This window comes from Necator americanus, chromosome X, assembly GCF_031761385.1.
Source record: "Necator americanus strain Aroian chromosome X, whole genome shotgun sequence".
NCBI lineage: Eukaryota > Metazoa > Nematoda > Chromadorea > Rhabditida > Ancylostomatidae > Necator > Necator americanus.
This window is the reverse complement of record NC_087376.1, coordinates 2,648,669-2,675,539: the sequence shown is the minus strand read 5'-3', so window position 1 is coordinate 2,675,539 and position 26,871 is coordinate 2,648,669. Positions and strand designations below refer to the sequence as shown.

At 39.1% G+C, this 26,871-nt stretch overlaps 1 protein-coding gene across 2 annotated transcripts; it reads left to right on the top strand.

Moving 5' to 3' along the window:
• Positions 1 to 4,530: 4,530 nt before the first annotated feature.
• Positions 4,531 to 26,776, top strand: RB195_021317 (uncharacterized protein; the record flags this gene model as incomplete). 2 transcript variants are annotated; one of them, XM_064207986.1, is made up of 30 exons in its annotated part: positions 4,531 to 4,544; positions 4,611 to 4,641; positions 14,691 to 14,788; positions 15,369 to 15,622; positions 15,687 to 15,790; positions 19,681 to 19,758; positions 19,863 to 20,015; positions 20,209 to 20,337; positions 20,395 to 20,495; positions 20,552 to 20,722; positions 20,778 to 20,874; positions 20,931 to 21,016; positions 21,087 to 21,258; positions 21,316 to 21,410; positions 21,469 to 21,654; positions 21,986 to 22,139; positions 22,197 to 22,334; positions 22,404 to 22,532; positions 22,591 to 22,715; positions 22,819 to 22,984; positions 23,043 to 23,130; positions 23,620 to 23,732; positions 23,827 to 24,005; positions 24,123 to 24,200; positions 24,280 to 24,402; positions 24,570 to 24,667; positions 24,727 to 24,842; positions 25,776 to 25,940; positions 26,006 to 26,086; positions 26,645 to 26,776. In XM_064207986.1, 30 exons carry the CDS (start codon positions 4,531 to 4,533, stop codon positions 26,774 to 26,776), a joined length of 3,654 nt encoding a protein of 1,217 aa, XP_064063866.1. The 2 variants fall into 2 exon arrangements, with proteins under 2 accessions (XP_064063866.1, XP_064063867.1); XM_064207985.1 differs by lacking the exons at positions 4,531 to 4,544; positions 4,611 to 4,641 and having other exon boundaries at positions 14,703 to 14,788.
• Positions 26,777 to 26,871: the final 95 nt, after the last annotated feature.

Sequence of the window (26,871 nt, the reverse complement as noted above, 5' to 3'; positions counted from 1 at the left end):
CACACACACACACACACACACACACACACACACACACACACACACACACACACACACACACACACACACACACACACACACACACACACACACACACACACACACACACACACACACACACACACACACACACACACACACACACACACACACACACACACACACACACACACACACACACACATACACATACATACACCATCACACACACACACACACACACACACACACACACACACACACACACACACACACACACACACACACACACACACACACACACACACACACACACACACACACACACACACACACACACACACACATACACATACATACACCATCACACACTCACATATGCTACGATGCGTTACGCCCGCGTCCTACCAGATCTCCTTCAAAGCGAGTGCGTTCTTATTTCGCGCTCCGGTTTAGTAATGTGTTTTTCACAGCTCGTGTCCCGGTTTCCGAGAGCATCGTCGCGTAACTCGTTCCATCCCTCACGCATGCATCACAAAGCAACAGCAGTCGATCGCCGACTATTCGATGAAACTTGCGTCTACTCCAAGTCATCTCCTTAACACTGCTAACTGTTTAACTTATTCACATCATTATTATACTATACATTACATTATTATACGTTGTTATCATACCTCTATACATTCGTATGGTAATAACCCGTCCTTATTATCTGCAGCCTAATCCCACTCCTATATTTTCTAAAAACAGTACTCATTCTGTGTTCTCAATTTATCTTTTAGTTCATCCAGGTTAAGTTTATTAGCGGGAATTGATCCACAAAATCTACGACTTGATTCATGAAATTTCGAACGAGTAAGGTAGTCGGATGTCACCAACCTTGTCCAGGATAATCTCAGTGACGAATTCATCTAATGCAAAGTACAGTATGACCTTTAACAACCTCTCTATTTCCGGACTACCAAAATTTCTGTCCTTTGCAAACAATCCGACGTACAGAAAGCGCGATTCAAATTGGCGAACCGCTGGCAGTGGGCGGAGCATGTTGACCCTGCATCAATTTGTTTGTGACAGTTTGGCGAGTTATGATTGCCCCTTCTGGACACTTGTCCAGGAGTAGTAAACTGGATCTATCGGAATTTTGAGCTTCACATTACTTCTCCTTCATCAGTTCTACTCAAAAGGTGACCAATTCGTGATAGGACCTCTACTTCTTCACGGGCTTTTCTCGCACGCATTTCCTTTGAAGAATTTGTTTGAGATATTTTTAATGGCGTTCTCATTCGAAAAGGCTGCTGCTAGACAAATACGAGGACATATGCAAAAAATATTTCTTCCATGTTGTCAAAACTTTATCTCTAACAGTGTAAAATTCTTCAAATCAGACAGTGTTTATCGTCAGAGACCTAGCCGTCCTTTCTTGAATTCAGCAGCCATCATATTTTCCCTGTTTACCTAGCTTTTAGCGCAATAGTCGTTATTTTATATTTTTATTCCCCACCACTTTTTTAAACTAATTTATTTTATTTCTATAAAACCAACAAAAAAATTTGCTGAAAGTAGGAAATCGCATATAGACTTCTGTCAAGATTAGCTACTGTGTAATCTTCTCCTCAAGATTAACTCAACTGAGCTGAGTATGAATTCAAAAAACACCTGTAACCGTACCAGAAATGACCTCTTGTGAATATTGAGGTCCTTTTCTCCCTGAAATGTGAAGGTCACATCGTATTTGACCGGTAGGGTTAATATCAACCGACAGGTGTTCTCCGCAAAAACAGGGAAATCGTATGAAATGACGTGGAGATTTTTTCTTTGTTTCAGTTGATCTATTCACCAAACAAAAAGCTGGAAGGACAAGATTTTTGATGCTAACAGAGTCCGATTAGTGTGCAATTACGTAAAATACAGCATAACTGATTATCACCGTATTCTCCTGTCTTACATTTCTATCTATTCTGTTTACAGTATACGGTCTACAACCTCACGCTTTATTATCCGGAATACATTGATAGCCGTCTGGTAATACTGTACGGGACGAAAGAACTCTCCAGTGATATCCGCCTCGATTCACGGTACAACCAAAAACCCTTTTTTCGGTGAACTGATCATATGTAACATAATTATTGACAGGGCTAGTTTTTTTTTTTGTATATCTAGATAAGCTTGAAAAATCTTCACTGGATATTCAGGGACTAAAGGGACTCAACGATGAATTCTTTTCTTTTTTGGCTCTTTTGAATAGCGTTATATGTCATGGTGCTGTATAGAATTAAGTGAATTCTTTGGATTGTAACAACGTGTAAGAAACTAAGGATTTTGTCGAGCTGTCTGTAGGAATCCGGAACGGTTTGCACTGAGTGGCATTCGAAAAACCTATTTAAATTTTCATTTCTTCTTCCTACATATATAGGAAAAGTGGTACATAGGTATCCAGCATTACAGGACATGTGCTCAACAAAGACCGAAGCCATCTAAACTTTGAATGGAAGTAACGAGTTAAATTGTTCCTTATTATGTTCATCCAGTTTTCGTCTGCTGAAATACTGTAGATTGTAGCATTACGTGATTAATTTATTCAATAATACGGAAAATTCTTAGCATTTCCTATAGTGTTAGATAATGCTAGCTGTCTTCTCTCCCTTAGTTGTTATAAAGAAATCACAGGTTCCTGATTCGCTGACGTTTCCCTGCGTGTAAATTTCATACATGCAAAAATCATTGCTAAATTATCGCATAGCTATTTGCAAAGACGTGTTCTCGTATGATGGTCTTTTTACGGCAATTCTACTGCAAAGTCGTTCGCCGAAGTCTCATGTGAATCATCTTTCTAACTTGAATTTCTCCTCTCCCTCGCAAATTTCCTCCTCGTGTTCCACAACTTACTGTGACCTTGAATGAGCGCCTCTCCTCTTGCTGCGATCTCTACAATAAGTTTTTCGAGGTTTGTTCGGCAGACGAGCATTTTTCGGTCCGTCGCGAATTACCACAGAGTAATCCAGTTCCTGGGTTTACTCTCTGTTACTGCAAAAACAACAGCAACTACTTCTGTGGTTCTTAGAAGTGCGAGGATTACCTGTGCATCCTAAAACAACATTACACATTTCTCTACGTTTGGGACAAAGGACAGGAAAAACCTGAATTGTTTAGTTCACGATAAAGTTCTTTAAAGGCATTTCCATCATGATTGAGTGATCTCCAACACAATTTGCCGAAGAAGGTTGATGTTTCGCAAATTATAACTCATTTTGGTGTGGATATTTGCTCTTGAACAAATAGTACTGTAATGCCGTTTGTGAGTAATGAGTGCCGCCGATTGTTGGTAAATGAGCAATAACTTTGTCGTATAAAACAACTTAAACAATTTTTATAATGGAGAACAATAGTCGTGTCGAAAATTTCTTGCAAGAACATTCAACGAGAAACTAATGGTGGTGTGGAAGTTCCTACTGCCTCCGTTCGACCGCAGCTTTAGCCATCACCACCACCTAAAAGTGTTGCTTTCTTGGCTGGTCGCTTTACGTTCCGGTCCCAACGCGAAACCTCTACGGTGCAAATGAAAAGGACATACCTGTTTCCTTTTCATCTGCACCGTAGAGGTTTAATATTTTAATGTGCGAAAAAATCTAATTTTTCTAAATGCAACACGTCAAATTCATAATTTAAAAAATATCTCAAAGAAAAAAATATCCCTGAGGTAATGTGAACAGATCTTCGAAGTATGCTTTTGTCTTACTGCTTTTCATTTTAAAAAAATGCCCAAACATGGTTATTTAATCAGGGATGTGGGGTTGCTTAATTTTTTTTTTAATGTGCGCGCAAAAAAAACTAATTTTTCTAAATGACAACAAACAACTGGTATTCAGGAATGAGTACCTTATCAGTACTAGTACATACATTACCGTTCCTTATTACTTACTTAGTAATTGGTGATCTCTAATATCTATATTATTAATATATATATATATATATAACCAATCGATGCAATTAATTAAATGTGTGATTATTTCATACCCTATTGAATAATTAGATTTTGATTATTGCATTAATGATGATGATTTTATGACAGTTGCTTCACATTTACCTTCTACCGTACAGATTTCAAAAAATTCTTTCCTCGACCAACTCTTCGAAACTTCTTTTAGTGAGGGGAAGCTCATAGTAGATAGTCTTAGTGTTTTGCTTTGATATCGCATAAATTTCCTCCATTCTCGTTGTTTTGATCGCTTTCATCTAAAACTAGCAAAACATGGAGCAGCTGGTTGGCAGATCTGCTGGCAGGTCCAGAAAAACTTGGGATGTTGCCCACGTTTGCAGGAAATAGGGTGGCACGCTAGAATTTGTTAACGATGTGATGTTTGTTGCTGAAATGAGCAAATTACTTTATATACTTTGATCGAGTAAAACGATTTCCTTCTTAATAGATAACTCTGTTTTTTTCTATGGATTCTACTCTACAAATTACCTCAGTTTTTTCCTTCTCATTTTTTTTGAAGCTTCTCAAAATTGTCCCTATTTTTCGTGTATCATGTCAGGATAGCGGTCATCACAATGTTGATTCATAGGTACAGACCAAAATATTAACTATTCCAGATAAAACTTCGCTAACGACGTTGTCGGACACGCTTAAGTCCAGCTGGATTAGCGGTAACTATCTTCAAGGTAAGTAAGTTATATATCTCAAAATGAGTTTAGAGGTTAATTCGTACGTAGTTGTTTACGGGAATCTCAAGTTGTGCTCGGTCTTATTCCGTTGTATTTCCCTTTCGGCTCCTAGTGGACAACCTATAGAGGTCGGCTTTCATTTAGCGAGGTCCAGACTCAGTTCTGGATAGTTTATGCCTTTCATCTGCAGTACAATAGGACTTACTTCTCTCTGCAGAAATTAGCAATCCAACAGATGAAATTTCATAGAAGTTCGAATTGTCCATACATAACCAGTTCTCATTCCTAGCTTTAGTCAAATCCTACACTTTTTCTGTGTAAATTTCATAAAAGTAACAGCGAGCAGTTTCGTTTTTTAGGTGTTCTGAATATATTTCATTTCGTATCTTGACTTCCTTGAACTATGCCACTATTTTTTTAGATTCGATTCACTTCATTCATCAGTAGCACTTCTTCAGGATGGGCCCATATTTAATGGTATCTCCCACTTATACTTTTATTCTTGTCCCTCCTTCACATTACGAAAAGTGGCCTATTTTCTTGTTTGACCTTCTCTTTACTTCTAGTTCATTGTGAGGTGCAGATATGTGCAGTTCGAGTCACAAAATTCTACAGTCCTAAATCGAAATTGAATTGTTATAATTTAAAGTAAGACGAATGTTAGATCGTTTATGCACGAGTCTGGTGCCGATGCCGACAAAACTGGCTCCTTTACCTTTCTGATTGTTTTTTTTCTCCAAGAAAGACAGGCCAACTAACGAGGTTCTGTATAACCTCCGAAATCTCTACACTCTCTACATAGTTTTTCATTTTCAATTTCGCGTGTTTGAACTCGCTTAAACCGTACTTAAAATCTTTGAAGTTATTACTTTTCGGCAAGCTGGTTTCCTCTAGCAAATGGATAGCATTTGTATTAAAATGAGCGAATGAGGGAGTGATGGAGATAGATGGAGGGGTGAGCACTAATTGAAGTTTGTTTATGTCAGACAGCCCACACGGCTCTACCGGCCAGTGTGGTTGGCCTACGATTTCGCCGCTAGGCTACTGCAGCACACATTCTCCACGATTACGTAGTTATTTCCATGGCCCGGTGATGCCCTAGAATTTCTTGGGATTATTTCAAAAACAGGACTCTTGTGAAGACAGCGCTTTCTATTCCTGAGCTCGTTGCATTTCTCTTCATTTCATTCATTCTCTGTTTATTTTGCGGAGATTTTTATGAATCAGGCACTCGTTCGGTTTCTCCTCTCAACAAACTTTCTATCAACTATCCAAAGCTGTTTTCAGTCATAAACATTTCTTTCCTGAAGCTTTTCCGAAGAATCACGTATTTTTCTGAATCACATCTGTATAAGAGAATGAAATTCGGAGCCTAGCACCTGTTTCATATTTGGATTGGCTAGGATTTTTCAGTTTGAAACTTCAAGTTTCCAGGAATGCTCAGTGTTTCGAGATACATTCTTCAAGCTTAACGCTCTCCTATTTTCTCTGATATCAGAATTAACAGGAAAAATCCGTTTATTTCGTCGAAAACCGGACTGTTTCTAAAGCAGTCGACTCTTTTTTTGCTCGCTTTAGCTGAGAAAAGCGCCTCACATTTCGGTGATCAACTTTTTTCGTCCGTTTGAGTAAGTCGAATGATCGAATGGGACGTCTCGTCTTTCGAATGAATGCTAATTTGGGGACCAGAATCATTCTATAGAATTTTTTTGAATAATTTGCACAGACAACAGTGTTAGTAGTTCATTTTCTTCTAGAGGAAGAGTATTTGATTGCTATTAGCGCTATCGCTTTCGCTTTACCGAGGAGAATATGTTTGAGTAGTGGCCATTGCTCAGCTAATTAAAATCTCTACTAGCTCTGTTCCCTCCTTTCAGACTCGATCCCTCTTTCTCTCGTATAGCTGCGTGGTATTGGAGCAGTTCTTGGTCTTTATTTAGTAGATTTGTCTACGTCACACTTTTTTCCGATCTTTTCTTTTCTTGTTTTATCTCAAGCACTTCTCCTCGACAGTTTCCCTCTTATGGAGCACTGTAAGTAAATGCTTCATTTTTTTTTTTTATTTTGCGCTATTTGTAGTTGCTTCGTGTACAAGTGATAACAGGATTTGCAGTAGCATAAATCCTAAAGAAGCCGGACAGTCATAAACATGAAATGATACTCATTGCTATCTTGTGATATCCTTATATGCTATCTGGAACATAACTCAGAAACACTGGAAAAGAGGAGTGAAAACATGGAACATATATGTACATGTTTGCGAAATATGTACAAATAATAATGAATACATAATTGCAGAACTCGTTTCACTTGTGATTTCCATATTTTTCGATTTTATCTCAATGACCGTTTTATTGAGAGTTAAACTGAAGCGGAAGAATTTCTTCTCTATATTACTCCTGTCTTACTTTGATTGCAAAGAAAAGAAATGAAAAGAAGGAGGAGGAATTGAATCCATGTCAAAATCTACTACCTAATTTAATTAATTTAATTTGTCATGAAAATACGAGAATTGTTGTTTTTTTTTCGGCACATTTGGGGACCGTAAGGGAATTCCTTTAACCAGCTTTTTTCCTCATAGGTATAGTCACTTCACGAGTAAGCTGTTTATTCTATTCGAGTACGTGTGTGTTCTCTCACTTTCCCCGTGACTCATCGGCACACATTGTGACCTTTGCGTGAACTTCGCCTATTTTTCCCACGATTAGTTTTACACAACACCGGTCATACATCATTGTGCGTCTATAGAAGTTACGTTCGGATATGCTGACTATAAAATACCGACTGTTCGCAAGGTAACTCTCAAAAAATAGCCGATAATTGTAGTGGGACCTTGTTTTCCGTGGTCAATCAAGTTCTGAGCATTGTGTTCTATTCCAAGTACTACTTCGGCTACAACTAAGTACGAGCTGGTTATAGTGAGTCGTGAGACTAGTTAGTGCATTATCACAACGTTCCGTAAACATCCAACACAAACGTTTACACTTCTCGTCACCGTCCGTCCGACGTGGATTGCTTGCAAGGTCAACGATGGGATACTTCCGCCTTACTCTGCTCGAATACTCACACATTCCACTCATCAATCCATTTCTCTTCCTCTCTCCATCTCTGTCTCTCTTGCAAGTTTGTACTTTATGTTTTTTTTTTTCGAATAACGCTATTAGTGGCTATTTTTCACTAACGAGTTCTATGAGTGTAGTGCTCCGACCTTGCACTTCGTCCGATTCCATTCAAAGTTGTAGTTGTAACAAGAAATTTAAGTGCTGCCCACTTCTCCATTCTGCAAATGTATTCGATGTATTAGTCGTTGCTTAAACAATCTCTGCTGATGGACTCTGCTTCCCAAAAACTTTGAATTTTCAGAGATTTATCGGAGATTTGCATAAAATCCCCGGATCTTCTCAGCGGACATAAGGATTTAGTGAGCTTCTATAAAAATTATCACTTTGTTGATGAAAATTGAGCTTAGTTTCTTTCAATCCTTCTTAAGCTGCAGGTGTTGTGATTTGCACGAAGGAGGATTGGAACAATGATCAATTTATTATGTAACTTTAGAAAGAAAGTCATGCTAAACATAAATGACAAAAAAAAAGACCTCGGATTACTTATGTACTTTGCTCGAGCACTAGGAAGTACTCATAAAAGAAATATATGCACTATAGAAACTTTTCCGTTCACATTCCAAAAGTTTTACGACCATTAACCATCAGACGGAACACACGAAGAATTACTTTTTGAGCGTATTTTTACGATACAAAAACTCATTCACGTAGAAATGATACAAATCACAAATATTTCACATTCGGTAATTTTTCATTCTTTTCTACGAATGTACTCTTATTTTATTCTCGTGAAATATTGCTGAACCACACATCTATGGAAGTTGTTTTTTTTTTCAAGTTTCGAAACACATTTACTGAAATGTTTCTTTCAGAATTTCGAAATTCGTATATCTGTATGAAATTTTTTTACTCCGAGAAAGGAGTGTGACCGTACGGCTTAACCACGTCGAGAACGTGTCCAAGGTTTGCTTAAACCGGTCCTGGCATATAATCAAATAAATATGATATTTCTTGTTATAGTGCTATTAATGTTAATGGGATAGTATCGCGTGTCAAATTCTCTTTTTTTTTCTAACCAAACATGAAAAATTCTTGAATAACGCGAAAAATTAGACGGAATGTGATAGTTGTTATAAAATATAAATATTATAAAATATCTAGAGTAATTTTTCATACTTTCCGAATATATTGAAGAATGAATAAAACCTTTGCGAGAACCTGTAATATGGTATATTTTAACTTTCAAACCTTCAAAGCTATTTTTTTAAAATTATTTTCCTGTTGTCATTGTTGTTAGATATTTGCAGGAGGATGTGGGAATTTCTCCTTTTTTCGCATCAATCACATACGGGTTGTGCCACGTGAAAAAATCGTCGCACCGGCATCTCGTTCATATCCTTTTTTCAACGTCGACGAATCGCGCACGTGAGAATCGCCTAAATACGTTCTTTGATGCTATCGCGTCATAACGACATCGTCGCGAACTGCTGTTGCTGCCGTCGAACGCGACTGGGAGTGCAGGAAGAGGAGGCGAGCGTGTACCGTTCCAGTACAGGAAGCACGGGCTCAGCACGGGTTATGAACGGATCGACGGATGTGTGTTGTGTGTGTGTGTGTGTGTGCGTGTGTGCTGGCGACGGATACGATGCGGTCGCTACTGTTGGCCATCGTCGCTGCCCCTCACAGCTGTCGACCCACCACAGCTTTGCTCACATCCTGGCACGCGCAATTAGGCACTTTACTGTTGGTCGCTGTCGCGCCGTCACCGACCCGAACTCGTTCCAGTCCGAGTTCACGTTCGATGTTCGTTTCTTAACTATTTTGCTTTTCATAAAAAAAAAATTCAAGACTCCGTGACTGTGTTGCGTGTATGTGTCTCCGATTTCGGACACTATTTCACCCACCTCTGACCGCTATGGGCGTGTCGCGTGGAATCGATCGACGTCGCCTTGCTGCCAGCCCCACAAACAATGCTCTTCTCCAGACATAAATTCTTCTCATTCTTCGAATTCCATATATTGATGCACTTCTTAATCAGAACCAGATTTATCGACATTCTGAAGGCATTTCACCGCTCAAACTGCCTATTTTCGACTCTATATTGCCGCGCTATAAGTGATCGAATGAGCAATTGAACGAAAGAACACAATAGATGCACCCGTTAACTTTATGGACCCCTTCTGTTGATGCTATAATAGATGAGTGCTGTTTATCACTAATCTGTTGTCGTTTTCTACATTTTCTGTGGCATTAATTCGAATTGAATTCGTTCACAAAAGTGCTAACTAATCACATCAAATGAATAACATCACCTATTCAAGGAATCGCAGCCTATTTTAAATTCACCACTTATGACAAGTATTAATATGTGCGCACTTGCAGAAAAGAACGCATGTATTGATGTGCGCGAAATCGTGAATCTTTTTTTTTGTAGGCGGGCACAGGAAGGTCTGCTGAGTATCGTACTTATCTTCATTTCATGTACTTTTTTTTTCTCCGAAAATTCTCATAGAGAATTGTGCTTTGTAGTATTCACGAGCATATTACTCATATTTCGCGGAACTACAGGAATTCACCCAAGATTTTCCAGTTCCACTGCATACTCTGCTACCCAAAATGCGATCATCCTCGAACCGAACGCATCCTCGAATTCTAAGCTAATCATTTCTGTGATTTTGAACAGCAGTTTTTCTTCGTATCCACGAATTCCGTTTACTCACTAATACTGATAGATCATGAAGAAAACGTGTTGACCATTACGTTGCTGACTGGCCTTGTCGACTTGGACAACTCGTCCAATTAGCATTGATTGCTCTCCGCACCCGGAATTTCGGCGGTCTTCTAGGGGATCCGAGAGTTTTTCAGAAACTCTCAATGCAAAGCTGCAAACGGATCTTTGGGTACACTGTTTACGACGCACTTTACATTCTCATCCATAAAAGATCCACGATCTTCCGCATTCCTATCAATCCGGACGTTTATCTAGTGTAATTTTACGGAGAGTCCTCACCCTCTTTTATCATTTTATGTCGCAGATGTTGCACTCGACCAATGATTCGGGATATTTCTGAGTTTAGAGCGATATTAGCTGTTTAAGCTGAGGATTATATCGTCTGCCTATAAATTATCTCAATATGATTTGTTCTGACCATGAAACTGATTCGTTTTCAACGTTTAGAAATGACTTCCCTTCCATTCTGCGAATTACTCTCCTATTCCGATAAATGAGAGGGGACCCCGTGAGTGAAGCTATTCTTTGATTTGAAAGAAAGAAAAAGAAACTCGGTTCGTCGATGAGATTTATCTCTTTCTTCTTGACAGAATGTATGATTGGTTTGTTCGTCTGTGGATGGATGTCCTGGATCGAAATGTGAACCAATTCCGTTTGACTCATGTCGTAGCGATGACTTGTCGCTGCGTTGTCGTCCTCTGCAGACGACTTTCTGCAATGACCGAAATGGCGTGTGCTGTGTCTACGGGGGCGACCTTCGTCTCCTATTGAATATCTGACCGCATTCCGCCACCTTTTATACAATCGGTCATTGATTTCTGTAGATTCTTGCCAGGATATTCATGATTCATCGACGCATAGCATTATTTTTGTCTGGTTGAAGTTCAACCCCCACCGCCCACAATTTCATGCACCATCAATCGAAAAACTTCATTGGATGCTCATTCAGCATTCGTATATAAACTAAACGAGGAACATTCCTAAAGGATTTTCCATCCAATGGAAGCTTATATCTCTTCTCTTCCCATCCACATAAAAAAGTATTTCTTTCAAAGAAACTTCGAGTATGAATGAGTGCAACCCGTTGGGACAAATATATCCTCATTTGTCTCCTCTTGTTCCTAGCGGCTTCTTGACTTACAGGGACTGTGTTTGATAGATCCTTCAAGAAGCATCCCCCCATTATTGTTCGCTCATTTTCTTTCAGATTTGTACAGCTTATTTCACCAAATTCTAATTTTCCTTATGTAATTCTACCTTTCAGATTATACCATTAATGTGGTCAGTTCAACGTGTTGTGCATTGATTTGACATTAATTCTTGCAGGAGAATTTTATTTTATGTCCTCATTTGCAGCTGAGGTGTTCACAGAAATGGATATGGTTCACTTAACAATAACACAATGAATTCTCTACTACGCTTCTTTCGTCTATATAATTGTTTCTCTTCCAACTTTTATTTTTTTCTCTGTTTTTCAATTCACCAATTCACGACACTTTTTGAGATCTTGCTTTCAAACTATGCCTGTTTTTTATGACTCCTAGAAAACAATTTTCTACTTTTTAAGTACTTTCCATTTTTGGGGTACATTTATGACATTGCACGACGCATTTTGAGTGGTATCACATCATTGTCGTCTCGCAGCTAATTACTGTGACACTCAGCTCTCTCTCCATTTCCTTATTCATAAGGTAAAAAAGATTAATAATTTTAGCATGGAACTATTTCCAGTTTCTGAGTTGTTCAGTGAATTTTAAGGTCTCGAGATTGTCCTCAAAAACTCCGAACAGAGATTGTCTTAACATTATTTTTGATTAATACAGCTGCAGATATTAGTTTTCTCCAGTAGTATGCCTAAATCACAATCTTATACTTTATAGTGCAAGTATGCTTAAGAAATTGGAATTGAGGTAGGATTATTCCGAGTAAAAAAAAAGATCTTGAAAGAGCTTTATGCGACACTTTTTGCTTGGAGAGCCGATCAAAGATTTTTAGGGTATATTGCAAGGCGAAGCGTAACAGAAACACTTATTTGAGATATGAACAACTAAAACAACTTCCTTACAGGGAGAAGTAAACGGAACAGAAAGGCACATCCTACATTTTTTTTTGCTGGACAACAGAAGCAGTGGTAGTAGTGCATAAAATATTGACGATATTTTTTACTATGAGACTTTCTACTTTTTTCATCATCAACATCTGTATTTTCGCTAAAGTATCTCCCCAATTTTTCTTTTGTTCGTTTTCTTTTGCATAAAAAAGAATTTTACTTGTGCAGAGCACTTTATAATATTTCTAAAAAAAAGAACGATCAGCTACAAATCTTTCATACTAATGAAATAAATTCTTGAACTTTTGTTTTGTCGATAAGATTGCTTCTGCTAGAGTATTGGACAAGAAGAGATAGATGAAATAGAAAATATATTGGAATTGGACGTTCCAGACAAATGTAAATGTATAGAATTAGATGAGAACTATAAATAACCGTTGTACACATGGAACGAATTGCATGTTGAGCTCAGGAAACCGCAAATGGGGTTGTTTCGCGTTTATTCTGCTCTCCAGCTGAGTCGTTTGCTGCATGCCTTCATATGCATTTCTAATAAAGAAACGTACTTGCCGTTAGTTTCCTCTACATCTCGTATATTCCCACTCGTACGAACCCCCCTCTTCCACAATTAGTCCATAGATTCCATACGTTTTCCTATTTTTATCCCTTCTTCATAATAAAAGACAGCTCCGCCAATTTATAGGTTCGAATCGTTTCCATATTGTAAGTTTACATGAGCTAGTCTAGTTATGGTGATGGCCTAGTTTTTATGCTTTCTTTATGCTGCAGTGCACGCAAAATTACAGAAAATAGCCGAACAGTCGTTAAGAACGGGTTCAGATTTCATTGCACAGCGAACGTTCAACGCTGTAGGGACGAGTTGCTCGAGTACATGTGTATGTTATCAAAACTATAGAAAGATCAACATAATATTCTCCTTTAATCTGTGGAGTCGTGTAACGTTCAGTATCGATCAGGTTTTATAGCTAAACTCATCAATTTGAAGGAAGCGATTGAAAAAAACGATACTTTTTCCTTCTTTTTTAGTATCCAGTCTCTGGAATATTCTCAAATTTCACTTATTTGACATTGAAACAAGCTAATTTTCAACTGATAAAAAGTTTGAAGAGCTATGAATCGGAGATTCTCCTTTGCTAAGCTTTCGTAGGTTTCCAGCTCTACCCATCTAGTTTCTTTTCATTCGTTTTTCTTTTTTTTCGGCCCTCTGCAGATCTTCGCAAAGAAGTATCGTGTACTTTCATCTACCATTCTCACGTACAATTTGACTAGAAATTTCACAATATCAGTGAACTCCTGGAGATTATTGAGATTTTTTGGAAAGTCTGGATACTGTGGAGGGAAGAACCAGCCAATGGGAAGTTATATTCTGAAGAGCGATCTGCTTCCTCAAAACAGTTTTGATGTCTGTAGATCCAGCATGAGACCAATCAGAACTCTTCAGAATTTCTTTTATATTTTATCCTGGTACAACAAACTTCTTAATGTTATGCGAAGCGTCGAAGGATCTTATTTTGGATTGAAGGTGTCCTTGGAAAAGTTATGGTTGGCTGCAACGTCATGAGACATTTTCTACTTATTAATCTGTTCACCGGCTACCACATCTACGACTTCAATTAACAACGGCACCTGTGAAAAGAAAGGAGACGAAGGTTTGCCGATGACGTAATAGTGCAAAAGAGGCGGGTACGTAAGCTTCATGTCTAAATTGAGAGGTCCGCGCCCTGGCAGTTGTGACTCTCTAACGTCACTCCTCGCATTCACTGCCTCCTCTCGGTGCCCGTTCTCCTCCTGCGTCCCCCCTCCTCCTCTCTTCTTCGTTCGCCTTTCTCGTCGTCATTGCCGCATGTGGGTGGGCGGAACAAAATGACTGACGTCGTCTACGAACACCTACGTGCATAGCATGTTTCATTCGTTATAACGTAATAGCTGGTTGCAACTCAAGCGTTCAGACCTTTATAGTGGTTACAGTAGACACAATATGATGCTGCTGAGTAGTGTTAGAAGAAAAACGTCAATTGTCAATGATATTATTCCACATGTTTTCGCTAATTCCCTACTGCAAGTAAAATTATCACCATTTGTTCTTAATGTCATTGTATTTGTTCGGCTCTTTTATGTTTATCAATTCCTTGTTGGATCTTAAAATGGGATATAATTTGAGAGAAAAAAAAAACTTTTCAAGGCGAATGACGTGATGGCGTCTTATTGTGCGGCCCGTCTTGGACCTCCTCCTTCTTTCCCCTCTACGAGCTGTATGCAGGACAGTGACTGCGGTAGCAGGTCGGTTCTTACCAGATATGATGACATTCCGAGAATGGAGAAGATTTTGGCTTTGTAGGAAATTCATTTGCAATTGTCAAAAATATAGGGTGGTATTGCAAGTATGTGCTTAGAATTGGTTAGATTTTAATTTAGTTTCGTGAATAGGTCCTAAAATAACTGGAACAGAACAGAATAGTTATAGAAATTTCCCATCATAACATCTTTTTGGACCATTTTTGGTGTATTTTTCTTGAAACATCTTGTTTAATTCACAAAAGAGCACGTTCTTCGTTTTGCAAGTGCTCTAAACTTCTTCGTGTGGGAGGTGAGACTGTAACATTTTCAAGTGCAGTTCTTGTGTACCTCTTTCCAATCAATTTTTTTGGATGTAATTATTGTTACTTAATTTACTTGTATCAAATTATAGGCTTTCATTACAATACATGAACTTATCAACTGCTACATTTAATATAATACGATTATTTTGAAGTCTGCACAATTCATACAAAAAAGAACAGAACATTATACTCATCACATGAGCTTGTGATTTAGGTACTACCAAAAATCTTTTGTGTGCGATTTGAGCTAGCAATTTCAGCTCTGGTCTCGGAGGGATGAAGACACAAGAATTAGTTTCGGACGAAGGTGGTAGTTCATCATCTGAGCAGCCAGGATTTTTCCCTCGTCCAAGCGTTCTTCCATGTGGTCCACCAATTAACGGTGTAACTGGTATGACCGTACCAACGTGGGTGCATCCGACTCCTCCAGGAGCACCCAACGATCTATTCGTACATATTCAAATGGGAGAGACATTGAATATTCTCGTTGGTAACGATGTGCAGAACATCACGGGTATGTCAAATTAACCACTAAGTACCAGTTCCTTCATTGATAATGTATTAAATTAATTGTTTAGGCCCAGCCACTGTCCGTATGGTTGGCGAATGCGGTATGTCTCCGTCAGCTCTTCCTATTCATGTACCGCCCGGACACGTGATTCACCAAATTGTTGACGAACAAGTGAGTTTAGAGCGGGTATGAACGATGCTGTTTGTTTTCTGTTTATATGACTGAGGTAGTTTATACTTTTGTACGCAGTAAGACTGGTATGGAAGAGCAAAGCGCGGTATGTTTACTAATGTGAGTGTACTTTTTGTCAAACCGTAAATGTTCACTGATTTCGAGCATTCGTGTTGGCAAATCTATTCCCCACATGATTTTTCTTTCGTACTATCAGCGACCATACCATCGATAAAATTATGAGGTTGGGCTTTTGGACCAAATCTTAATAGTAATCAATTTCTTAATTTCTTTTCGTTTTAGAGCCAGATTTTGTAATGGGGGTTGTAGATGTTTTTTTCAGTTTCAACAACTTCCGCAGAGTTTTAAAGTTAGAGATTTGTTGGAAGAATGACAAGCAGAACAGTATATATATAATTAATATATAATCTGAGAGCAGTAGCTATATCACTGATCACCACTTATGGTGATATTTCATGGAATTACATGGAATTACTCCCATGGTGACATTCTTAGACATTTTTGTATATTTCTAGCGTTCAGCGTCTTTTCAATGAGTGGTTTGATAATACTTGAGAGTTGGCGCATAGTTTGTAGCCTATTCTTTCCAAACTTTGTCATAAGTGTTCCAGTTTTTTTTTTTAAATCAGTGTTAATGAGTGGTCAGAATTCAGAAATCTTTAGGATTAAAGAGTTTTGTAAATTCATGGGTCGCTACAGTAACTTTTACACCTGCTCTTGTTGTTCCATTTTCGGCAATAATAGTTAGTGGATTCCCGGTTCTCTTCTGAGGATTCTCTATTTTTAGCTTTATCTCGGTAAACCTTTTTAATGGCTATGACGCGCATTCCATTTTTTTTCCTTCAAGAGAGATTTATAAAGTGCTCACCAGCATTTCGTTGCGCTAAACCCTAATTTTCGTACTTCTAAACAAATTCTTCTCAGAATTCATCCATTTCAACATGTGATGAGAATTGATTTCGTTTTATTTAAATGTGATTACTGTGGTTTATATGAGAGAAAAAGATTGGGCGGCGAAATAAAGCTGGGATCACTTTCATCAACAATTTGACGTTGGAAATGGCAACGAAATGGCAGCCCCTATTCCGTGACAACCCACGCGTTTGCGCTCGATCGCTCTGTGTGCTTCGAGTTGTTGTCAGCTTCGGCACATGCATGACATCATATGACGTCATGAGAAGCATGTGCACAAGAGATCAAAGACCTTAGCCTAATAATTTACAACTAGTATCAACGAGAAGTAGTTGGAAGTATTGAACTAATCGTTGAAAGTACTTTAAGAAAGCACAGCGTAAGTACTGCATAAGAAAAAGAAAGTGTTCCAAAAGAAACAAAAAGTGCAGGCATTCAAGGAAATGGCTATATTTTCTTCCCTGAATAGGCAATCTGCATAGTTTTTTTTTCCTTTAATGACCTTTGAAAAAAAAAACTTATTAGTATGGAAATAACGAGCTATTATCGAGAAATCCACATTACAACTGGGGACCTATTATTCCATACTTCACACAGGCCTTCGTACTTCTCGGTCCTCCCATATCATCTTTGCACGAGCCATTTTCGTTAGTCATGTATAATTTAAGCCAAATTTCCAATATTTTTGTTTCCACCACATCTGAAGTAGTGAGTACATAGTAGTGCTTAGTAGTACAGTCTTCAGAAATGCATCTTAGTAGCTCAGATCAATAAACTAGCTAAATTTCATAACAATACTTAAAGAACTCAACATATCCATCGCAAATCCGGTCTTCTATGGTATATTTTAATCTGATATTTAATTATTGTGTGGAAAGTAGAATGGATAGGTAGGAAAAAACCTGTTGGACACAAACAAGTAGAAGTGCTAAACTCTTCCTGAGAGTAAAAGACAAGTAATTCTACGGATACTGTAAATATCTAGAAAAAAACAGCGACCAAAACGACGTGAGCACTAACCTCTGCTGGACAGCCCGGCATGTGCAAATAATGCAACGGATCGATAGTCGGTCAATTCACATTCGCAGATCAAGAGAGATAAGATTGCGCATACTGTAAACCTGAGCAATCCTCTCTTCTTTTGCATAGATACTCCACATCTTCTTCTTCTTTAATTATCAAGGGTGCAGTATAAGTGGACAAGAAGAAATCCACAATGTTGTATCGTTTAGTTTATTCTAACAACTTTGCCGGAAATTTAACTCCTGGATATTTATTACACGTCTGAATTCTTCTTTTTTCTTGCTTCCACCAAAATATTATATAACATGGGAATGATATCATGTTGAAACGTACATGTTGCAAAACATGTGTACTTAACATAACTCATGTGAAGCACGTGCGAAATGCATGTCCTCGTCATCCCACGTGAGTAGCATGATCAGAAAGAAAGTCACGTAAGCTTATAAAATTAACTCTATTTTGCATTTTTTTTTTCTTTTTGCAGTTTTTCACAAAAGTTGCATAAAATCTGCATGAGTTCTAAATCTGGTATAATTCTTCATTCATCACTCAAATATTCTATGAAATATACATTCCAACATGAATAAAACTGGAGGATTCCTCGGTGCACATTTACCTTCGGTCCAAATTTGGAGAATGTTAGAAAAAGAGCTGTCTTTTTGAATTTATGGCGAAATGAGCGGATAATTAGTCGAGGAATTAGAAGCAAAAGGCGTTGTATAAAAAAATTGGCGTTAAATAAAAGTTTATTTCGAGTATTCTGCCTTCCGTGATGACGTTGCTGTAGCAAAATGAGATCTTTGCATAATTTGATTATTTTTAATAGTATTTAAAAGTGTTAGTAAGGACATGTTCTATATACTATTCTTCAGAAAGAAAATTTCGTATTAGTATCACTAAAGATGCATTGGTTCGTGTTATAGTTTGCAAACCTCAGTATATTTCTTACTGTAACACATTGAATACGGATGAATGGAACAGAACGACAGCTGATTTGCATTAAAGAGCTTTGTTTTCATAAATATGTGCTTACGTCAAGATTTGGTGAAGTAGCGTATAAATAATTTTCATGTTTTCTATTAGAGTTAGCAGAAAAAACGACTCGGAATCTGAGTGACAAAAGACGTAAAGGTGGCGTCATTTTCGTAGTTATTCACGTTTTTGAAAATTTGAAAAAAGAATATCTCAATCTTAGCGTTACATGTATTAACAGCAGTGTGACATACATCCATCATCATGATCGAATACGTAGAAGAAAATTATCGTTTGGAATTAATCACCTTCACGTACTCAATGTGAATGCACTCAACTTCTAACTCCATTATGAGCTTGCGAGAGAAGTATCCACTCTTCAACTAAAACAAAGAAGCAATTCTTACTGACACATTGTTCTCAAAAATAAAATATTGAGAATATTTTCTGTTTGGGAGTTCTGTAGCAAACAATCCTTTCTATCAATTTATCATCGTGAGGGAACTTTTTTCACCTGTTGCTTTTGCTGCCTGTCGTAGGTCTCTTGCTATGCACTCGTGTAGATCCTTTTCTCTGCACAGAATCGTCTTTAGCATGCTTTTTTTCTCCTCAAATAGGGTGTCTGGAAGACATTTAGCGTCGAAAGTCTGATGAGGACTGGTTTTCGTGTAACTGGACTTTGATGTGAACACAACGTTCAACGCTGCGTGAGCATGCTTAAAATACGAAGAGTATAGTTCTTGAGTAGTAGAAATTGGTGTTTTTAGAACACTCTACAGTTTCCACTTGTCCTTGGATAAGAGTTACCAAAACGCACTACGAAAGGACGTAGACCTCTTTCGAATTTTTTTTTTCCTAGCGCTGTGCAACGCAGCAGATAAAACCATGGGTTGTTTGGTTCCAAAATTTCTGCAGTTTTTAAATTCGTGATCAAAAGACGTTTAACAATGCGCTCATTTCAGGGAATACTGCGGCATCTGATCCTCTCTCCCGAAACGCCGTCACCGCCGCGTTTCCCGCCGCCAAACGCCGCCAACTCGGTGAGTATGCCTATGCCTGGAACGGCCACCATTTTCCAAATAATGGAGACTCCCAACGTGTTTTTCCTGATTATTGTCTCCCCGTCATTTTTTGACCTGTTTAGGGTTACATGTCATCGCGAATCGCCTCATCTCCTCCATTGGCCGTCCCACCGTTTCATCCCGCTCTTTACACGGTGAACCGTAAATGGTCCCACAACGGAAAGCTAACGATGCCCGATCTAGTTCCATCTGCTTCATCGCGCAATGATGAACAGGTTAATTTCAGTGTTTTGGATGGCAGATCACCTTCTTAAATGAAAAAATGTGACCTTTCGAAATTTTCATAGTATTTCAGAACAATACTTGGTTTTTTCTGTCGTGCCTTTTTTCAGCTCTAAACATTCCCTAACGAGACTTTTTCGTGACTTCATCCTGACTTTTCTAAAGAAATGTAAGGTACTTTTTCAGGAGACTGACATCGACGGCGAAGAATGGGACAAAGTGCGTGAAATGTTGGGACGGATCCTTGCCCCGCAAGTAGTGCGTGTTGGTCCAACCGAAGCGGACATTGCTTGGCAACAACTGGATACTTCAGAGGTGTGTTAGAGAACTGACAGGCTAATATGAGCATATCTCCGAATCGATGCTGTTCAGGCTGCTGCTCCTGGAGGACCGTTTCCTCAAATCGATGCGTCCGAATTCACCTATCAAATTGTGCTGTTTGAAAATCATGGACGGTTCGTCAGCACATATCGGTAAGGAAAAAAACTTTTTTTTTAATTCATGGCTTCTAAAATGCAATAAAGTTTAGGTGTGAAACTGAAACGGGAAACAAGCTTCGTTTATGCCAACTCCGCCCCAATACTGACTACTATGTGCAACTGAAGGCATGTCTTGAAGAGCGTGGATTGGTTGGCGAGCCAAGCCAACCGGTTTGCTTCAAGACTGCTCCCGGTCGACCCGAAGCGCCCTTAATGTTTAGGTAGTTGGGCAAAGAACCCCTAGCAGTTCGTGATTCCTAAACCGCGCTCGTTCAGATGCGTTGCTCGGGGGATCGACCATCTCGTTGTCGCTTGGCGACCGCCGAATGACAATGGTGCTGCTATCGTTAACTATACTGTTTACATAAGCAAGGTTAGTGAATCTCAAAATTTTTTTCCAACGTTCAGCCTCTGATCTTCAAATTACAGCCCTCGGACGATATTGGCGAAAAGGTATGGGAGGGAAGATCTTGCGAAGCTCGGATCACAAGTCTTCGACCCGCTACTTCGTATAGGTATAGTTACGGCCAGTCATTAGTGTAACTAAATGTTTTTTCGACTGACTTTCTTAAAGTGATCTTTAAGGTTTCGAGTTACTGCAACGAATAGAATTGGTGAAAGCTCGGAGGCGGCGCCAATAGTGGTGACCACTCGTAGCGATTGCCCTCCTCCCGTCCCTCCTCCTCCGAACGTCGTATCTGTAAATGCGCGATGCGTGAAACTTGCGTGGAGCAATAATCCAGAATGCACATATACAGTAAGGAAAATTCATTTTAGCGCTTTTGAAACGTGAACTCTAATGAGAGGTGTCTAGGTTGAAATGCATGATGTTGCGGCTGGACAAAACGCGATCACTATTGTGAAAGATCATGTCGCCGGTGCAAATGCACAGATTATGGATTTGAAGGCGTAAGTGCTAAAGATATCTGCCAGGTATTCGGCAAATCAACGTTGTTATCCACTTAAGTGGCTCTGAGTATCGTTTTCGTGTGATCGCACACAACGCCGAAGGTGATTCACCGCGATCCGACTGGACATACGTACGTATGACTGGTCGAGGAACACCAGATCGAGTTCTAGAACCCACGAAGCCGCTTGCTGTTGCTCGGGGACGCAACAAGTTTGATGTATCTTGGAAGTGTCCTGGAGCGAAGTGAGTATAAAATTGACTATAAGTTATTTCTATGTTCGTATCTGTTTTCTGATGGCTGATGTACAATGAAAGAGAAAAATACCGTAATTCTCGCCTTTGATAGGAATGTAGCTTTGTAGTAGAGCGTGATCTCAGCGATTTTTCTTCATTACTTCGATGGGGCAAGCATTTTTTTTTGCGAAGAGCTTGTTGAGACTAACCCAGTATCATCCGGTTTCCATGGAAAAAAAAGTAAAGTGCAGAAAACTTAAACAATTAGTCAGATGCGACATTAGAGCGTGACCAGAAGCCACGTCATCCTAGAATTATTTTTCAAAACGAATTGTTTAAGGGAGCGAGAGTTTACATACGTGCTAGAAGGCTCCACTGCGAATCATCCAACTCGTTTCCGAGTGCTATATCGTGGTCCTCTTAGTACTCACACGGTTACTGATGAAGATATTGTTCATTTGCGTGTGCAATCTGTCAATAGGAAAAATGTTGCGGTACGTGTCCTACGATCATTCAGTTCCAGTGACAATTGTCTTCGAATTTAATTTCAGAGTGATTTTTCTGAGACAATCACACTAGTTCGTGAACCGGAACTTGTCATTACTAAACCATCTCAGCTGCCATCTCCTGTAATTGAAGGGTGTGGAAAAGGCGCCGTACGTGTTTCATGGGCGGTGCCAAAGATGGTGGTAAATTCTTTATTCCGTTAATACTTAGTTCTGGATTTTTGACACATAAAAATGGCCAAACTGTAATAGATTCCACCAACGGCCACCCTGATGTTCGAATTGCGTCGTATTGATGACAAGACCGAGATAGTATATTCTGGATCTGAACCGAATTGCAGACTTGAGGGCTTGTCAAGTCGACAACACGTAGAAGTGCAAGTAAGAATACTCTGATATCACGTTAGCATGCTGCGACACGTTTCGGATACTTTTTAAGGTTCGTGCCGTTGTTGTTGCCCAGGATGGCTCACGATATGAAGGTGACTGGAGTCCAGTAACAGGTGGAAATGCTCCTCGTGACGCTCCAAATACACCGACAGAACTAGCAATTAACAATGAAAGGTAAGAAATCAGTAACTCTGACTATAGAGCACATTCTGCAATTTTTATACGAAATGAAGGTGACGTGCCTTAACGATTTACTCTAATTAATACTTTTTTCAAGGACAATGCTGACTTGGAAGGCTCCAGAAACATCGCCCGACATTCGTTATCGAGTGCACTGCGGTCAAGTAATGAGTGGGCATGAAGTTGAGGAAACTATTTGTGAGACAGGCGAATGTCACTATTCCTTAGCGCTCCTGGAACATGCAAAACAGTTCACGTGCCGAGTACGTGAACATTTTCAATTTGAAGACTTCGCTACCACTTTAGGATAAATACTGTCAGGTATCCGCATTCCATGACGGTGGTGAATCGCCTCTTTCGCAGCCACTTGTCTTCACAACTCGCAGCGGTGCTCCTGCCCAGCCTGATGGTATGGAAATCACAAAAGTTCTTGATAACCTTGTTCAATTCATTTTTCTTCTGCCCCTTTTGCTGCTTTTGCTGTTCTATAGTGAACTGTAGAAACGGTACGGAATGTGTTTCTTATTTCTTGGAAAATAAGCTTTTTTTAGTGCTGCTGATGACACTGACGTAACTTATAGCCGTTTCATGGGTACTTCAGATGCATTTACTGGACTTTTTTTTTCTTTTTGTAAGAAGCTGTGGATAGAATTTCAGTTACTTTATTTGAATAGGGACGTAAAGAAATTTTATCCAGATTGAGCAGGTGTTCTTCTAAAAGCGAGGAAAGTTAAGGCAGTCAAAATCTTTCTTCTTAACTGTGGTAGTGAGATTAGAAACCGGCTTTTTTAAGAAGCGATGATTCCAAAATTGACAAAATTTGAATGCTGGTCCATGTCCCAAACTTCTTTGCATATGTTTATGATCTTGTAATACACGACGACAAAAGATTTTTTAGGTGTCACCATCGAATCCGATGGTACACGAGCACTTGTTCTTCGTTGGTCCGTTCCTGACTGTCGTGGATCACCAATTACACAATATCTGCTACGTGTAGAAACTAAGAGCGAGGTCAGTTTATAGAATCCGGATGCTCATCAAGTGTTGTCAAATTTCCCATATGTCTTTTCGAGTCTTTTTCTAATACACTGAAAGACTTTTTCAGATGGTTCGTGAAATTTCCATTGTCCCACCATCAACTTCTGGACAATGTGAATACCGTATCGCGGATCTGCAAGCTGACACCGACTACAGAGTTGAACTGTCAGCAGAGAATACAGTCGGTTGTGGTGTTGCAGCAGCAATTACCGGACGTACCCGTCCGCCTCCACCGGATCCGCCAAAGTGCGTCGTACGATCTCTTCCGAATTTTTATGCTAATTTCCGATTGCTTGATTGAAAACATGGGAGTACATCTGCTATGAAACCTTGTTCCTTTACTAACTTGGTCATTATCTCCAGGATTGAATGCGAATGCGAAGCCACCAGCCTTCGCCTTCGATGGAAACCAGCGTCAACACATACCCTACTTACTTACAAGTCTGTTTTTTTCACTTTCCAGCAATTTCGGAAATTTTGGAAAGAAAGAAAATTTTGGAAAAAATTATCCTCGTTTCAGAGTAGTACGACTCGGCGATGGTGAAAAAATGATTTCGGTCTATGAAGGTGACATGTGCAGTACTCGTATTAAAGGACTTACTGAGAACACCGAATATCGATTCCAAATTAGAAGCACCGATCGGTATGTGACACAGAAATCTTAAATAACATTTTATTGAATTCCTTATATTTCTGCGCACACCTGATTGAGGGGTGAAATTTTATGTTATCCAAACACGCGCGATATAGGAAAATGTCTCTTAGGAACCAATATTCATCTCGTTAAAAATAATTGTAATCGTATTGAAGGCATACTGGTGCTGGACCATGGTCATCGGTGTACGTGTTCCGTACCGCCCTCAGTCCACCTCCTGCGGTCAAAGGGCCGCCTACTGCTACACCAAGTGGTTAGTGGAGCTGTTGTAAAAACCAATTACATTATAAAAATGATTAGTATTCGTTTTAGGTGATGGATACTATCAACTTGAATGGTCATCAGTTATTACGAAACCGAACACAAAGAAATGTTTCTATCGTTTGCAAGCCGTGGATTGTTCGATCGATAATGCGAAGTGGATGACGGTATGTTACAAACGCTCCTTTACTCTGTATATATATGGATACCTTAGCTCCTTTACTTTGTAACTATGCTCCCAGCGTTTGAGAGTACTAATTTCTAATTTGATTTTTTATTGTTAATTTTCCGTCACTTTTTTCTCTTATAATAATCATCAACGGATATTGTAAACTTGACCAAAGAGAACCAGGTCCGTTACTCCACCTCGCTGGAATTCAGCTTGTTGGTTTGTGACACGAGTAAGTGAACTCCATCCTGCTGGTTATTAATCTCTACCACATTTTTTTCAAGGATTCGGTGCGAATTCTGGTCGATCTCTCGCGTTCATTACTCTCAAATTAAAGCAAATTATTCTCTATGTGTAAAATGGACACGAAAGTTAAGGATGTGTTATTATGTACTTACCTAATAGGTATAATATGTGTGGTGCAATGCGTCTGTTGAGGGTTGCTTCATTATCGATCGAAGCCACGAACCCCATCCTCCCACCTTCAGCTATCAGATTTTTTTTGTGACTCGACTATACATATCATATATATATAGTACACAGTAGAATATACACTATACATACATATTACAGATATTTATTTACTTATTTATTTATATACTATTCTCCTCACAGGACAATGTGAGGAATATTTTTTAATCTGTACCTGGCTAGCAGTGATCACTAAGAAGATCGATGTAGGTCACAAACCGAAAGTTTCATAGGATCCTTCACCACAGATATCTCTCCTATTCCAACCAAATAATTCCATTACTCACTGCGCTCTCGCGCAGAACAACACTTGCTTCAACTAAATACAAAACTTGCACTTCATACGTTGTTCATAAGAGCCTTTGGCCAAATATTCTAGGTCATCCAGTAACACTAATCAGTTTTCTGACCATGTTCTATGTGTCGTACAGAAACATGTAATGATACGTACTTAGTTTAGGTTTATGAAGGTACTCTACCATCTTGTACGTTACGTCTTTCCGATTATCCATCGGCAGTGCAAGCTCGTGTGATGTGCGTCAGACCGGAAGGAAGTAATGAGATCTCATCTCCGCCTAGCCCAATTGTGTACATGGCAAATCTTCCTTTAGATAATGAAGTCCAGGTTTGTCATAAATAGTTTGACGTTTAACAGATTAGATGATAAGAAATTACCGCTATTTTTTTTAGCCTGTTCAAGAGAAGAAGGTCGATACAATTCCTGTTGTGCGCTGGTGGACCATGCAGTGTAGTTTGACTACCATCATGGTGGTAAGTTTGCTTTTGATTTTCTGGTTGCTCTTTATTACGGAAGAATGCGTCACTGAATTCCAACCTCATCGTAGAAATCTAATTCTCTTTTTCTTGTTTACTTTTGGTAATGCGCTTAAACTAACTCCTCTATCCTTAATTAACTTTTACATGTTGGCTGTTTGATGACTGTGACTTTAGAACTGACTGACAGCGACTTTCTGCTTCTATGCCTGACTTCTAAGAACCTGGTTTCATTACATTCCTCAAATCACAGTCATTTTGTCAAATTTGCTTTGCTCGTTTTTCGACGGGCTTAACTGTGCCACTGATTCTTTTCCCGTACAATTCGCATTCCCGTTATTCGGTTGAGTTCTCATCCAGTGTTTCTGAAGCCCATAGAATAAGAATTAGAAGTTCGGCTTGTTTTTTTGAATTTGCTAGCTATAAGATAAAACTGATATCATTGCCACATTACACTTGTATCCAGGTGTTCTCGCTTGGATGCGAACTTCCTCATGTTTTCATAGTTGCACTGCTATCCTTCCGCCTTCTTCCGTCGATTAATCACTTTTCCAGGTTTTGTTCATTGTGGTTTCCTTCACGATGGCACTATTTTTCGACTCGATGTTCAATCTATACGTGCCGCCGAACGCAGTTGCTAGAGATGATACAGTGGAATCACTCGATCCTCCACGTACCACTCATTAGGATAATCATTCTGCTAAATTACATCTTTTGTAACCCTTCCCTACCCTTGAATCTTTGATTTTATTCTGTGTAATATTTCACTAAAATTCCATGAC